The sequence below is a fragment of the Pezoporus occidentalis genome, unplaced genomic scaffold (assembly GCF_034315485.1).
Source record: "Pezoporus occidentalis ecotype Australia unplaced genomic scaffold, CSIRO_AGI_Poc_V1 ctg119, whole genome shotgun sequence".
Lineage (NCBI taxonomy): Eukaryota > Metazoa > Chordata > Aves > Psittaciformes > Psittacidae > Pezoporus > Pezoporus occidentalis.
Window position 1 is genome coordinate 1,074,552 of NW_026912983.1, and position 13,755 is coordinate 1,088,306.

A 13,755-nucleotide genomic window follows, 5' to 3' on the forward strand; every position below is an offset into this window, starting at 1 on the left:
AAGAAAATGAAGCCACCCAAGGTCCATCACCCCCTGCTCCATCACTCATCTGCATTTTGGTTTCCCAACTGGGCTTAACAGTTAACACTGCTCAGTAACAGTAACAGTGCATTGGTAGGTGAGCAAGGCAGGTATAAAATTCCTTCAGATAAAAATGCTTTGTGTACTGTTATTTAGTAAAATGCATCTGTTTTCCACTCAGTATTTAACTTAATTGCATAAAACAAGTCACAGTAATGCAGTAGGTGGCACTTCCTTTAACAGCTTGCTGCTTAATGACATCAAAGCTGTGTGCCACTGAAATCCACACCCCACTGCCAGCTAATGAGGGCCTTAACATGAAAGCCTCTGCAAAGAGCAAACCCAAGCTGCCAACAGGAACAGGAATGGTGCAAATGTGCTGGGATCTGAGATCACTAGCACATACCCACAGCACAGCAGGCAGTAATGATTATTAATTATTTAAGAAAAGAACATAAGAGCACAAGCAGAAGCTGGAAAAAAATATGCAGAAGTGTTACTCTGGGATCCTCCAGTTGGATTACTGTTAATTAGCACAGTACATGAGTCTGAGGGAAAGATCTAAAAGCATCTTATGCTAGTAGGAACATATAATTAAGCCAGCATTTGCATCTTTGCAATAGTACGAGTTTTCTTACTGATAACATCATGGGCAAAACACCATTTTATGACTAAATATTGTCTAGTTCTCCTGCTCTCATTTAGCTGACTGCACAGCAGTGTAATGCAATCTTACAGAGCATCAATTTAACATCCTGCATTTATTTAGAAAGGGGTTTAGCAGAGACAGACATTAAAGGCTTCCTTTCTTAAAACATTGAGTCTAAATCAACTTCTGCCTCAGCATAGTCTGGTACATGAAGTTTACCAAGATGTTTAGCCATCAATCAAGATAACATCTGGCTGTTACAGCAGTCACTTGTACCATTGTAAGACGTGATGGATGTGCAAGAGACCTCGTAATTCCTACTTCCACAACTGATCTAGAATATTGTTTGTGCCTCATGGGATGCACAGACCTTCACAAAGTAAACAAAAGATACAAGTGCACTGCACTTGATCAAATCTACCCTCTTACTAATACACTACTTGCCTCAATCACAAAATGGGAAGAATACAGCTTATCAGCTGGGGAATGTTAGCAAGCATAATTATCTAAAGGTTAAGTCTTTCTAAGGTTTTTACAAATATTGCATAAAGATTGGGTATTGTTTTATACAACTTTAAGAGATTAAATGGATTTTTCTTTTCAATCTTCTGTTTATTGAGGCTGCTGGCTGTTCTAGTAAGCCAAAACTTCCAAGATGTCCTCTGAATCCCTGCTTCACTTAAAAAAGTTCTCTCAACTCACTCTGTCCTTCTCTGATCCCCAATTCTTTACCAGCTCTGAAATTCATGTAGGATTCCTCCACAGTACAGAGGCTTCCATTCTCCAAGTCCCTCTCTATATTTGTTGGCATCTCTTTCTCATTAAGGGCTTCCAGCCGCATCTGTACACAGAGGCTCTGCTTTCATTGTCCATCTGATTTAACTGCACTCAATGAAAACTCTTTCCCTGGAAGATGTGTTTGGTACCCAACGAGGGAAGTGGTTCTAGTTTGGAATCTTTTATGTTTCAGACTTAGTCTGACAACTCCAATCCATCAAAATGATGCTTTTATGCCAAAACAGGACAGCGTTGCCTGAAAATTAAATGTTCAACCAACAGACTCTTTGCATACTTGGCACTACAATAAATGATGGAGGGTTAAGACAGCCAGCTGAAATTTCTATGACTGCTGGTGAGCACAATTTGCACAGATTACAAAGTATAGTAGAAAAGTAAAGCTGCCTTAGGTATGATATTTAGTGTTTCTACAGACTGTGCAGTGAGGAGGTATGCAGAGATATTTTAGAGGGATGGACAAAAAAGCTCTTTACTGTAAAAGAAAAAGGCTATGACAATCTCTTTTTTGTTAATCCAAGCTCAGTTGTACAGTAAGAAACCTTCTGAGCTGTAGATTTTATTCAAAACCAGAAGTGCCCCCAGATTAAATTTGGTATTAATGAAGTTGCAAAGCACACACTTTTACAACAACATTACAGAACTTCATTTCAATCCCCACCTTACAAGGATATTAACTGGACAATCAAAAGAAAAGCTATTTACCCAGACATTAACACTTCTGTCCACAGGATCTGCAGGTGGTTCTGTCTGACAGTTTTCAGTACATCTGCAATTATTACAGACCCAGTTTTGGAGGTATGTTGAGACATGATCCTAAACATTATCAAGCAGCACACTAATCTGATAGCAAGATAAAAAGAGATGTCCAGGATTAGAGCTTGTTTTAAAAATAAACGTGCCATTAAATGTATCATTATTAGCACATTAGTGTGTTAAATTACAGCAGTTATTTCAGTGCATGATACCGCAGTGCTTTGCCGTTATGCCTGTATTTCCTCTTTAAAGACCTTATTTTAGAGACAAGTTATGCCGAAACATTCTTATTTATCCTGTCAGATAGTGTCAGATACTTTAGGCCCCCTTTTCAGATGCTGTGAACATCAGGGCATCATCCACTTGACCAGGATAGGAAGTTTAGATGCTTAAGAGTTATGGGAGAGAAATCTTGGGCAACATAAACCCCAGCAACTCTCCCCACTCCCTGACAGGCACAAAACCCCATTGAAGTTAAAATCCCCACAACCTCACAGCAAGACAAGGTGTCATATTTTCCATGACTCCTAAAGAAAAATTCCACTATAAGCACTTCTGTTCCTCTCTCTGGGTAACTAAGCAGACACAATTGAAATAAGAGTTTATTTCCCGAATAGAAGAGCCTTCTCCAGAACTCAGCAATAATTTAAAAATGATGGAAGTTGTGGAACTAAAAGATGCCTGCAGGCTGGCTTTGCTTTCTTTACAATGTAAAAAACTATTTGTCCTTATACAGGAAGGGAATGGCCCTACTGGAAACAAAACCAAATGGTTCTATTTTAATTTGCCTACCATTTCAGCCACTAATGATACAGCATTAAATGCCTGGTCAGCAGGGAATTGTTAGTAGAGACTTTTGTATCAAAATGAATTTGATTTTAACAGGCAGGGTAACATGATGAACTAAGGGATCTCTTAAGATATCTTGAATTTTTCCTTTAAGACAGAGATAACTTGCTACTTTCCATTCCAGATCAAAGCAGGGAAATAATACAAGGAGACAAAGACAGAAGAAAGAGAGACAGAGCATTTGAAGCTTCAATTTTCTCTCTAACACGTTTTCTTTCAGATCAGTACAATCACTGGATTCACCCTATAGAGAAGGAAGATTAAAAAAAGGAAGTTTATATATGGCTGAGAAGAATGCTGGGCAACTTTGCTGACATGTTTGAAGCTACTGTACTTTACAGTTCTTATTTCAGAAGTAAAATGATAAACAAAAAACAAAGCACTTTTAATCTTCAAAGCAATGCTTGATCAATAACAACTTCATAGCACTCGATAGTCAAGTATCATAATCTCTATTTTACTCCAGGAGAGAAAGATGTGTAGGGAAGTGATCTGCCTGGGTCTAACTGGGGATGGAACTCAAACATCACAAGCTTTTACGTTAAATGACAAAACCATGCTTTTGTTAAGGAATTATTCTTTTGTTACCAGTTTTTATTTGATCATTATTATAGTAAAAGAATTATGGACCTTTTTTCCCCAGCCCCTGCAGAAGCATTGGAGATCCTAGTGGAGGTACATCCCAGGATTATTTGGCTAATATTTAGCACAGCACACCAGTTATTTACAATGCTTCTGATATTAATCTAACCACTTCAAGTGGGTTCCTGAAGCAACTATTTGCTAAGTTCAGTACATGAATACCTTCATATTGGCAACAACTTCCTTGTTAAATTACCTTTACAGTCAGGGCATTGTGCAGGACACATCCGGGCTCTGGGCTGGAGCTTTCTGACCCTTCACAACTTTTGAGAAGGGAAGTCTGGCCTGCCATACTGAATCTTGAAATAGTACTGGTCATTGATCTCAATCTCATCTCTGTCCATCTATATCACAAGAGATCTTTTAAAGAACAGAAGGAGCACAACGTTACAAAGATATTCAGTCAAAGATGTATTTAATAGGAATTTTACAACTGCCTGCAGTACAGAAAATGCAAAAATCCTGAAATATTAGCAAATCAATAAAAAGAGTTTCTCCTGGAAATGTACACCTCTCAGACTACAAGGGAAAAGATTTCCATATCACTGTACTGTAAACTTACTGTGATCTGTGGGAGTGCTGAGAGATTTCACTTACATACTAATGCCACAAGCAAGCTGGGGGGTGTGGGGAGAGAAGAGTTACTTAGCACCAGTAATGAGCAGAAAGGAAAGGAAGGCAGCTACAGTCCCCAGGGACTGTTTTGTTTTCAGTAATTTTAGACTGTCTAATAATGCCTTTTAATAAGCTGCTCTCAGCTATAAAGCTGCAATCAGCCCTTGTCAAAGAACATAATGCTGCCCCAGACAGCAAAACAGTTTTGATATAATGGACAAAGGACCCCATTTAAATAAAAGCTTCTTAAAAAAGAAATGAGGCAAAAGTTCCATCAGTGTTCAGACAAATTATGCTGTCTATATTGTGTATGCTTTCATTTCTAACACACTAGATTTCAAGAAGATCTCTATTAAAGCAAAATACATTCCAAACCCCACATTTTCTAGTTTACTCCAGTCCTAGTTTATAAGTAGACCAATTTGCTTATTTATTGGGTGTTTATGCCCCATAGTGCAATCTAAGTTATGACTGATCCTGTTAATTTTCTGGTTTTAGTCTATGCTACCCACTTAGTTTCTAAGTGACTCCTATATGACACAGATTAACACTGAAATAATCTATCCACATTTAAGACTATTTCCACTTCACTCAATTTGAAGCAGTTCTCACTGAAGCTCAAGTCTAGCCATAAGACCTAAATATATATATATGATAGGCAAAACATGGATGCTCTATCCCATTAAACACAGGATTCCTCAAAACAGCAGGTCACCTTCACTGCTGACAAATGCAAATCCAACTCCAGCGTTGCCAAGAGCCATGCCACCATAAACTGGAACTGAATCTACCCAGACTTTGGGTTTAGAAGTTGGTTTATAAACCATTACAATTTCAAAAAGAATTCAGTATCATCCATTTAGTACATGTATTTCTCATCATTCAAAGCACTAACAAGACAGGAAGAAGATCACTTTTTTCCTCTAGGAATTCTGATCTTTCCAGTATTATCACCATCCTTTTCTTTCCAGGAAGACTTACTGTGATGGTAGCTAGCACATTTTACAGCTCAGTTCAGAAATGCCTAAAACTTAAGACACATTGCCAGTAAAATACCCAAAATATCCAAAAAACACTCAAACCAGCACAAAATCTGTTTGTCCTGAAGATACACCAAGCACCTCAGTGATACAGGTAGAGATCTCTGATTAACCTCTTTTTAGTGTCAGTTTTACATGCTGAAGAATCAGCACAAATCACTGTGGCATTTGGTTATTGCACTTTGTGCTTATTTAAGGAAAAAGAAATTTACCACTTGTAAAAAGCAAATTACGTAGCAAAATGGCTGCTTTTTCATCTCAATACACTTCTGCTCCACCTTATGGGAAGGGGAACTGGCTGTACCTGTGCCTGGCAAGTCCCACTTTCTCTGAGGGGTGCCAGATAATAATAGCACGTCAACACAAGCACAGCCAAACCTCCTTTTGCCAATGACATTTCATAATGCTTCCTCCACTTGTGAAGCTCTCCAGAGAAAGGAAGTGCAAACATCCAGCCCTGGTAAAACATCCAGCCCAAAGGACCCAAAACTGTATAAGTGTTTGAATTCCTTTTGCATAGAAACAGAGGGAAACTGCTTTTATTTGCATGAAGTTACTTTTGCATTTTTCCCCCATTTATTTACAGCTAAAAGCTGTGTACTTTTCTCTACCTAGAGGTAAATAAGGGTAACAGGTATGAAATGCCATTAAGCCATCTTTTTTCGTTTCTTTTGGTTGCCAATATCATCAAATCAGTGCCTGAATATATACCAAGGGAGATCTGAAATGCATGTTTCTCAAGCTGAAAAAAATCTCAATGACATAAAAACTCAAACCAAATGCTAAGTACTAAATTAAAGTGTGAAGCAAACAGTACTTTAAGAACAAGATTCCCAACATCGATTCACAAAACATAGTTTAGCAGGAAGTTAAACCACACATTTAGAGTCCCAGGTAGCTTCTCCACACTCAGAGCTAAAGATTCAACATGAGGAGATTTAAAATCCTCCTACATGCTGAGATTCAGGATTCTAATTGCTCTGTGAAGGCACATTCCCCTCTCCAGAGCACTGCCCCCTGATAAACACGCTGAGCAAACTTGCACCAATCACATAATGAGAGTTCCCCCCCCCAACACCTTTTAAACTTGTTTCTATTGCAAGCTGTTTCATGCTATCTCAAAAATACTGGGAAATAACAGTAGCATGTAGTTCTCCACCCTGAGCTGAAGTAAGAGGTCATAGAAAAGGCTTCTCATTGCCATTTCCTAGCAGTTCCCTGTCATTTCAATACGCAAGGTTAAATTACTCCAGAAGCCTCCCTACGGGGCTCCCATTGTTTGTCAGTCAAGGCTAGGACACAATGGAGCTCATTCATGTGCACAGCAAACAAGCAGCTCAGGGCTCACGATCAGCATACAGTCTCATTTTGGTTCTTCTGCAAACAGTTTGTAGAAAGATGGCATTTCAAATAAACTATGTCAATTTTTCCAAGCTTCAATGCATTCCCAGTACAAACTACTTAGTAGTGAGTCTGGGCAAAAATTAAGACAATTTGAGAGCAATGTGAAGAATCACCCCAAAAACCACTCACTCATTAGGACTGCTCCTGAAAAACATCTGCTTGCTACAACCACATGCAAAAAAGATTATGTTTTAATAGTTAGAGAAATACACATTCAGAAAAGGTCACAAGAGCTGATTCTTCCCAAGAACAGTCATACCATGCTTTTGTTTCCAGAGTACCACTAAGTGTTCAGCCTCAGAGCTTGTACAAGTATGGGGTACAGACACCAGAGTTCCAAAGTGCACTTAAGGCCGTTTACTTCGTATCTTCTGGTTAAGAACCCAAGAGGTTTAGGGTTTGGGGTTTTCTTTTGTTTTGCTTTTCAACATGTTGGAAATAGAAAAACCAAACTCAATATGACAGAAGTCCAATGCTGCTGCTAACTGGAGAGACACAAGCCTCACGCACCTCTTCATTGTTTCGCCTTTTCTACTTCGAAACTTGCCAGAGCAAAGACTTTGTCTCCTGATCCTATTAAAGGGGAAAAAACATTTTCAGTAGTATTAGTAGAAATTGTGAATTTCCTTATATACAATTTCAATCAAGCAAAATATGTGAGATCAAAAGAAATCAAACCTATATTTTGAAAAGTAGAACACCTGAACTAATTTAAAATAGAGAGAGACATGCTGGCTTGACAGGCCTGAAATCAGCCACATTAAATTGATGGTTAACTGAGATGGAGTTAACCATCAGTGGGGCTGATAACCCCACTGATGCTTTGGCTACTGCTGAGTAGTGCTGGCACAGCATCAAGGCAGTCTCACCCCCAAAAGCCAATGGGCTGGGGATGGGCAAGATAATAAATCTTTTGATTTTCCTTTGCTTCTGTGCACAGTCTTTGCTTTTCTTCACTATCCTGCATTTACATTAACCCATAAGGTTTTATTCCTGGTTTCTCTCCCTCCTGCTGAAAAGGGGGAATCAGAATGCAGCTTGGTGGACAGCCAAGGTGAGCCCACCACACAGAGAGCTTCTAACAAAGCACCCTTTTGAACAAAAGGGTTCTCTCACCTTGCTTTACACTGTCAGGAAGAGAAGTACTTAAAGGTAGGTCACAAAGACAGCAATTTTGTACCCTGACCTAGTGTGGCATGTTCCTGTCATTCATCATTCTTTCATCACTGTTCTAACTGCAATGCTAGAATGAATTGTTGTGCTTATTTAGTGCATATAACAACTGAATTTTTGGCCTCGTCAGTATGATTAGAGTTATGACAATCATGGCAAGAGGAGTAAAACTCCATTCTGAAAATGTGCCTGTAATTCTAGTCATCTTGCTCATTTCTCTTCATCAAGCAAAGGAAAATGCTTTCCTGAAGTCATTAATGCAACAAAGATCTGTGTAAGAGAGTATCTCTGCTCAAGACAGACCATTCACGCCTTCAGCATTATAGGCAGCACCTGGCATTTTATGGACATTTGGCACTGGATTTATTTGCTGCATTACCTTTTCCACAGGGATAGCGTATCAGAGTTTCATAGTTTATAAAACAAAAATGGACATCAAAATTTAATGGCATGATCTTCTGTTCCTGTTTTCTTTTTCATTGGGGAATCACAGGTATTGCTATTAATCAGTGTTTGATGAGGCAAAGAAATGGGAGTTATGGGAATAAAAACTTACCAAGGTCAGTGGAGACTTTCTCAAACTGGCTCAGGGCTGCACCAGCATTTGCTGACAAGAATGTCTCATCATCTGGAGTGAGCTAAATCAAAAAAGGCCACAGCTGTGAACCTGGTACCTTAACTGTGCATATTCCCACCGCTGCAAATCCCACCGTCTACATGATCGTACACATGAACTACCACAGGTTAGAGCAATTGTCGGTTTGCAGGTTTTTAAATGGCAGTGCCATCAAGCATATTAAAAGCCAAAGTAAAAATATAAACCTCCCCTACCACTGAATGTCTTCTCCATGGTGCCTGTCAGCCCAGGAAGGACAGCATACGCAACACCAGACACACCTCTACGGGCTCCACTGTTTCAAGATGACCTCCAGTAATAATTTTTGATTAAAGGATCACATTCTAACTCTGCCCCAAAACCACGCTAAGGATGTCAATTACTTTTGTGTCATGTGGTCAATACAGGAATGAGCTAAGATCTAAGCTCACTTCATACCATGTACTGAGGAAAGCCAAACTGCAGCCACCACCAGCTTTGACCGTGTTAAGAGTCCATGACCTAGAAATGGTTCTCTTCCTTTAAAGGGACATTTGCACATGCATATTTTGCTTTTATGTATATGCTCAATGCCTCGTGACAAGATGCCCATAAAATATTTACAATAATGAAGTAGTAACCTACATTTGGCAGGTTCAGATATTCCAAGTTAAATGAAGAAGTTTTAAGTAGTGTCAGATACATATCCTTATTCAAGCAAAGGACAAGTGTGTCAAACTGTTCACAAGTGTGTGTATGTCAGTTTGTTTATGAAAAATATAGAAATCAGATACAGGCATTCAGAATGATGTTGGAATGAAGAGAAAAGCACCAACTCCCTGCCTCTGCTGGGCTTTGAAAGCAAGCTTCAAACTACTTAACATTTCCCAGGCTTGTGCAGACAAACATGTAACATTTACCATCAGTGGTCAAATTCAAACAGATGTGGAACTCCTATCCTAGCAAGTTCTCTGTGAAGTAGGTTACTGATAGTTTCAAAAGATAAAGAGGTTGTGTCAAAGTGTGGTGAAGTGGCTTATCTGAAGCAATCCAAGAAACTCATGCCAAGAGGATTAGGTATCTTCACACATTCAGTTCACAATCTTAACTAGCCTTCTAACCTATTTGCTAATATCACCTACTTGGAATACAGCTTCTTTACATACTGCACTTGATCTTTTCCATTACATTCCCTCATTTCCTACAAAAGTTAAGCACAGACATACACAGCAACCTGTTCTCTTCACACACCAACAAAAACGAGTGACAACAACTCTTCCTCCCTCTAGTGGTAACAACCAGGGATTGTTCTGCCACCGAGGTACTCATCGGAGAAGCAATCAGTTCATCACTCACCTTTCCAATTTATTTACCTTACACCAAGAGGTAGGTATAATCACCAACACAAAATTAAGCTCAATGTATTCAAAAGTCTCATATAGTGCCTGCCAGGTGGATGGGTGGCAGTTAGTCAGTAAAGCACTTGTTTTGTCTTTTATGAATACCTTCAACTTGTACCAGCTTCCATGTGATTCACTCATATGACCCACCAAAGAAAGCACTTTTAAGTACAAACAGCCTTATATAAATGTACAATACTCTGTGATACCTGTTCAGCAGCGAGTGCTTCAGAAAGCCTAGCATTAAAATAGAAGATTTATATACCACAGAAACTGTATTTTATCATTTGCTCATGAACTGAAGTCGTGATTTCTTATTTTAATGATTTCAAATTCCTCTTCAACGTATATCTAGACATCTCTATTCACCTAACTCATACCATAAGCTTACCTTCTCACCAAGCTTTCTGAGAGCAGTCAGAATTTCCACTTTCTGCTGTGTGTATAGGTCTCGTCCCAACTTTCCAACCATTAAGTCCCGGTCCATCTGTATACCAGGGCAAGGAAATAAGTCAGGTTACATGAGCATCCCCCAGTTTCACTCAAGGCAACAGCATGAGAAATGCACCACCCTGTAAGGTCATCTGTTAGCATTATACCTGCACTGTTGTCCCTGTTACCTCGATAAATATTTAAAACTGAATACATTCTGAAAGAGAAGCTCTCTTCTGATGCTGTGACCAAGTTTTCTAACACACTTGGTGCTCTCCATGCAATCAGTATATATTTAAATCAGTTAGTTTAGCTCAAAGAAACAGTAAAACAGAAACATTCACCTCTGCCAACCTTGTCCTCAATTGCCTTGGTTGTTTCTTTGCAAACATTCTAATCACTTCTGGAGTTTTAAATGCTTGGCTGATAGCTGCTTGTATTGCCTGCAAGGGAAAGAGCAAGACTGATCAGTATTAATCACAGTCACAAGCTACAGTTGCATGATGATGGCAGGAAAGCATCATTAGTATCCTCTGCAACATTCGACACAGAGAGCTCTTCTTTTTCATAATCATGGAAATGAGATGGAAAATAAATATATGACCTTTATGCAGGGCTTGAAAAATGCACTAATTAGTGCAACTCTACGGAGAAAGAGCTGTGAAACTTTTCATTACAGACCAGGTTCTAATTTCTAATCATTTCAAACATCTTCCTGATATTAGCACATCACAAGAGGATGTGCTACGCTATCTTTAGCAGTTCTAATGCTCACACTGATGATTACAGCTCTTCTAAGGGTAAGCAGAATGCAAATGATGAGGCAAATCTCCCACTGCGACTCAAAATCCTCTACAGAGTATCAAAACTATTATGATTAAATCTCACTACAGTTATGTTTGGACAAATCATGATCTCTCTGGAAACAAAACCCTAAACCACAGGGCTCAGAAGGAACAAACAGTGCTCTAATTAAACATTCCAAAGGTGAGAAAATAGATCAAAAGTTTGGAAACTGACATAAAAGAAGCTCAATTCACTGAAAAAATATAAAGTCACAGTCACTCCTACAACCTTTACTTTTTGACTGGTGCAGATCTGAAACACACATCAGCAGTAAAAGCACAGGTAATGCTGTCTCTATGCTTTCTAACAAGCAGGCATGATCTTTGTTTCTCATGATGTAACTTGTCCTGGCTTGTCCCTCACACCTTTAGTATTAATTTGTACTATTTTATGTTATTTTCTAATCTTAAGAGTTGGATTTATTTAGTCCCTGCAATTTCCCACAGTTTTTTCTATAGTGTTATGGTTATAATTCTACATTTTTTTCCTTTTAAAATGAAGAGACCTTTCAAACTTTTAATATGTATGCATATATTAAATAATAAAAATATTAGATACCTAGAGCTAGTTGTCACATGTGCCTCTCTAGTAATTATAATGAACCACTTGCATCTATGTTATGTTTCACTGAGTCCAGGCAGAAGATGGAAGACATCATCCTTACCAGTTGCATCCCACTGAGCTCATCCACCAAAGTCATATCTCCAGACATAATCTTCTTCAGGGAGTCATTGATCTCACTCAGCTGTTCCAAAGTTTCTTTTTTGGTCTCTTCATACTCATCTGCATCCAGCTCCTCTCTAAAGAGGATCCAACAAGGCACATTTATTCATAGGATTAAACCCAAGATGTAACATGGAGAAAAGGACATCAGGTAATACCACGAGCTTGCTTCCTCAGACAGCAATGAAAACATTCACATCACTTCAGATCATCCTGCTCCAGCCCTCTTAGGTATTATTTAGCTAATGCACATGTAGTTTTCTTGGCTGTCCGCCACCTCCCAGCCACCCATGCACGTGTATTGTTTGCATGAAGTCACCTGTATGAAGAAGGCCCTGAGAACTACAAGATACTCAACACTTGGTGCAGTATTTAAAAGGGTATTTTGGATCTCAACAAAAACATGCAGTGAGACTGTCTTGCTCAAAGCTATAGTGAATGCATCTCCTCAACCCAAGCCCATCAAGTTACTCAGGAATAACAGATACTTCTGTCTAAACCTTGCCCAAAAGAACGGCACTACCAACCCTTAGCAGTTATAATTATCTTGGAAAAAAACAGGTACTGCTTGGACACAAATCACAGAAAATGTTAGACCAAAAACCCCACACAAACCCAGATTGAAACATCCATAATTATAAAACAAACAAACAAAAAAGACACAAGAGCTATTTGTTAACTGCTATTAAAAAAGCCCATATGAAAACTGTGAATTCTGTGAAGACCTGTTATAAGTTAAAAAGTCCCACTGACTCTCAGTAAAAACAGCAACAAGTATTTCTGCCCACACTTCCCTCAAGGAGATGCTAAACAGAATAATCTTAATAATAAAAAACGGGTGTTAGACTTATTTTTACTACCAAACACAAACATTTTAAAATGTTTACCTCATTATCAAAATATAAAGCCACAGCAAAACAGAAAATAAAACAAAACCCCACAAGTTTTGAAAGGTACCAATTTCTGCTGCCAACCACTTAAGGAGAAAGATCACCACATAAGAGGAAAGAATCCGTGTTTCTTACCTACATTCATCCAGATCTTGAAGCTGCTGCATTAACCTATCCAACTGCTCTTCCAAGTTTTGTTTGAGCTTACTCGTCTCTGTTGCTCCTCTTGAAGCCATTTTCTGTTTTCAGGTGAAAATTCCAAGCTGTTACATGACACTCCTAGGAGAAAGAACGTTGTGTACCAACAACTCAAACCTTATTTTGATGGAATGTCTAATCAACACATTTGGGAGATTCTTGCAGTGGAAATACAAGGGTGTTTGGCTAGGTCTACAGGACTGTTATCTCAGTAGTAAGAATCAAATAACCACAGTGCATAAAACCAAACCTGTTTCAAACCAAGCATCAATTACTGAAACGCAGAGGCCCCACTCTATGAACAGATTTTACTGTTCAGCAGCCCCTTGGGAAACTGTTTAAGAGACAACAACCCAGATGCAGGTGTCTGAAAAGGGCAAACGCCTTCGAATCACAGGCTGTGGAAAACGAGCGCTCTGGAGAAGATCTGTTTCTGACCTATGCTTCTCCGAGTATCAAACAGGAGCAGTCCCCACGGGACACCTGTCGTGGTCCTTGGTCCTGCGAGGTCTGAGGGTCTGCACCAAGGCCAGCGGCGCCGGTAGCCACACAAGAAAGAGAGGAGCCAACAGGGCTGGGGGAGGAGGACCGAGAAGGAGGAATCTCGGCGCTACCCGAGCCCTGCCCGCCTCCCCTCAAGGCCAGGCTCCCGCCCGGTTCTTCCTCTTTCGCGCCCGGCGGTCGCAGGGACGAGTCCGCGCCGGACTCGCTTCTGCGGGCAGAGCCA

General features: G+C 39.5%; 1 protein-coding gene across 3 annotated transcripts in view; it reads right to left on the reverse strand.

Moving 5' to 3' along the window:
* Positions 1–4,110: 4,110 nt before the first annotated feature.
* The window catches only part of LZIC (leucine zipper and CTNNBIP1 domain containing), a 28,429-nt gene continuing 18,784 nt past the window's right edge, over positions 4,111–13,755 (reverse strand). For 2 of the 3 annotated variants that reach the window (XM_062604607.1, XM_062604598.1), the window contains 6 exons: positions 12,966–13,109; positions 11,882–12,017; positions 10,716–10,814; positions 10,331–10,426; positions 8,501–8,582; positions 4,111–7,344 (listed from right to left, as the gene is read on the reverse strand). In XM_062604607.1, the coding sequence (XP_062460591.1) occupies positions 7,286–7,344; positions 8,501–8,582; positions 10,331–10,426; positions 10,716–10,814; positions 11,882–12,017; positions 12,966–13,066 (573 nt within the window). In that variant the 5' untranslated portion in view covers positions 13,067–13,109 and the 3' untranslated portion in view covers positions 4,111–7,285. The remainder of the gene's footprint in view (positions 7,345–8,500; positions 8,583–10,330; positions 10,427–10,715; positions 10,815–11,881; positions 12,018–12,965; positions 13,110–13,755) is intronic. The other variant, XM_062604618.1, reaches the window with a different exon arrangement.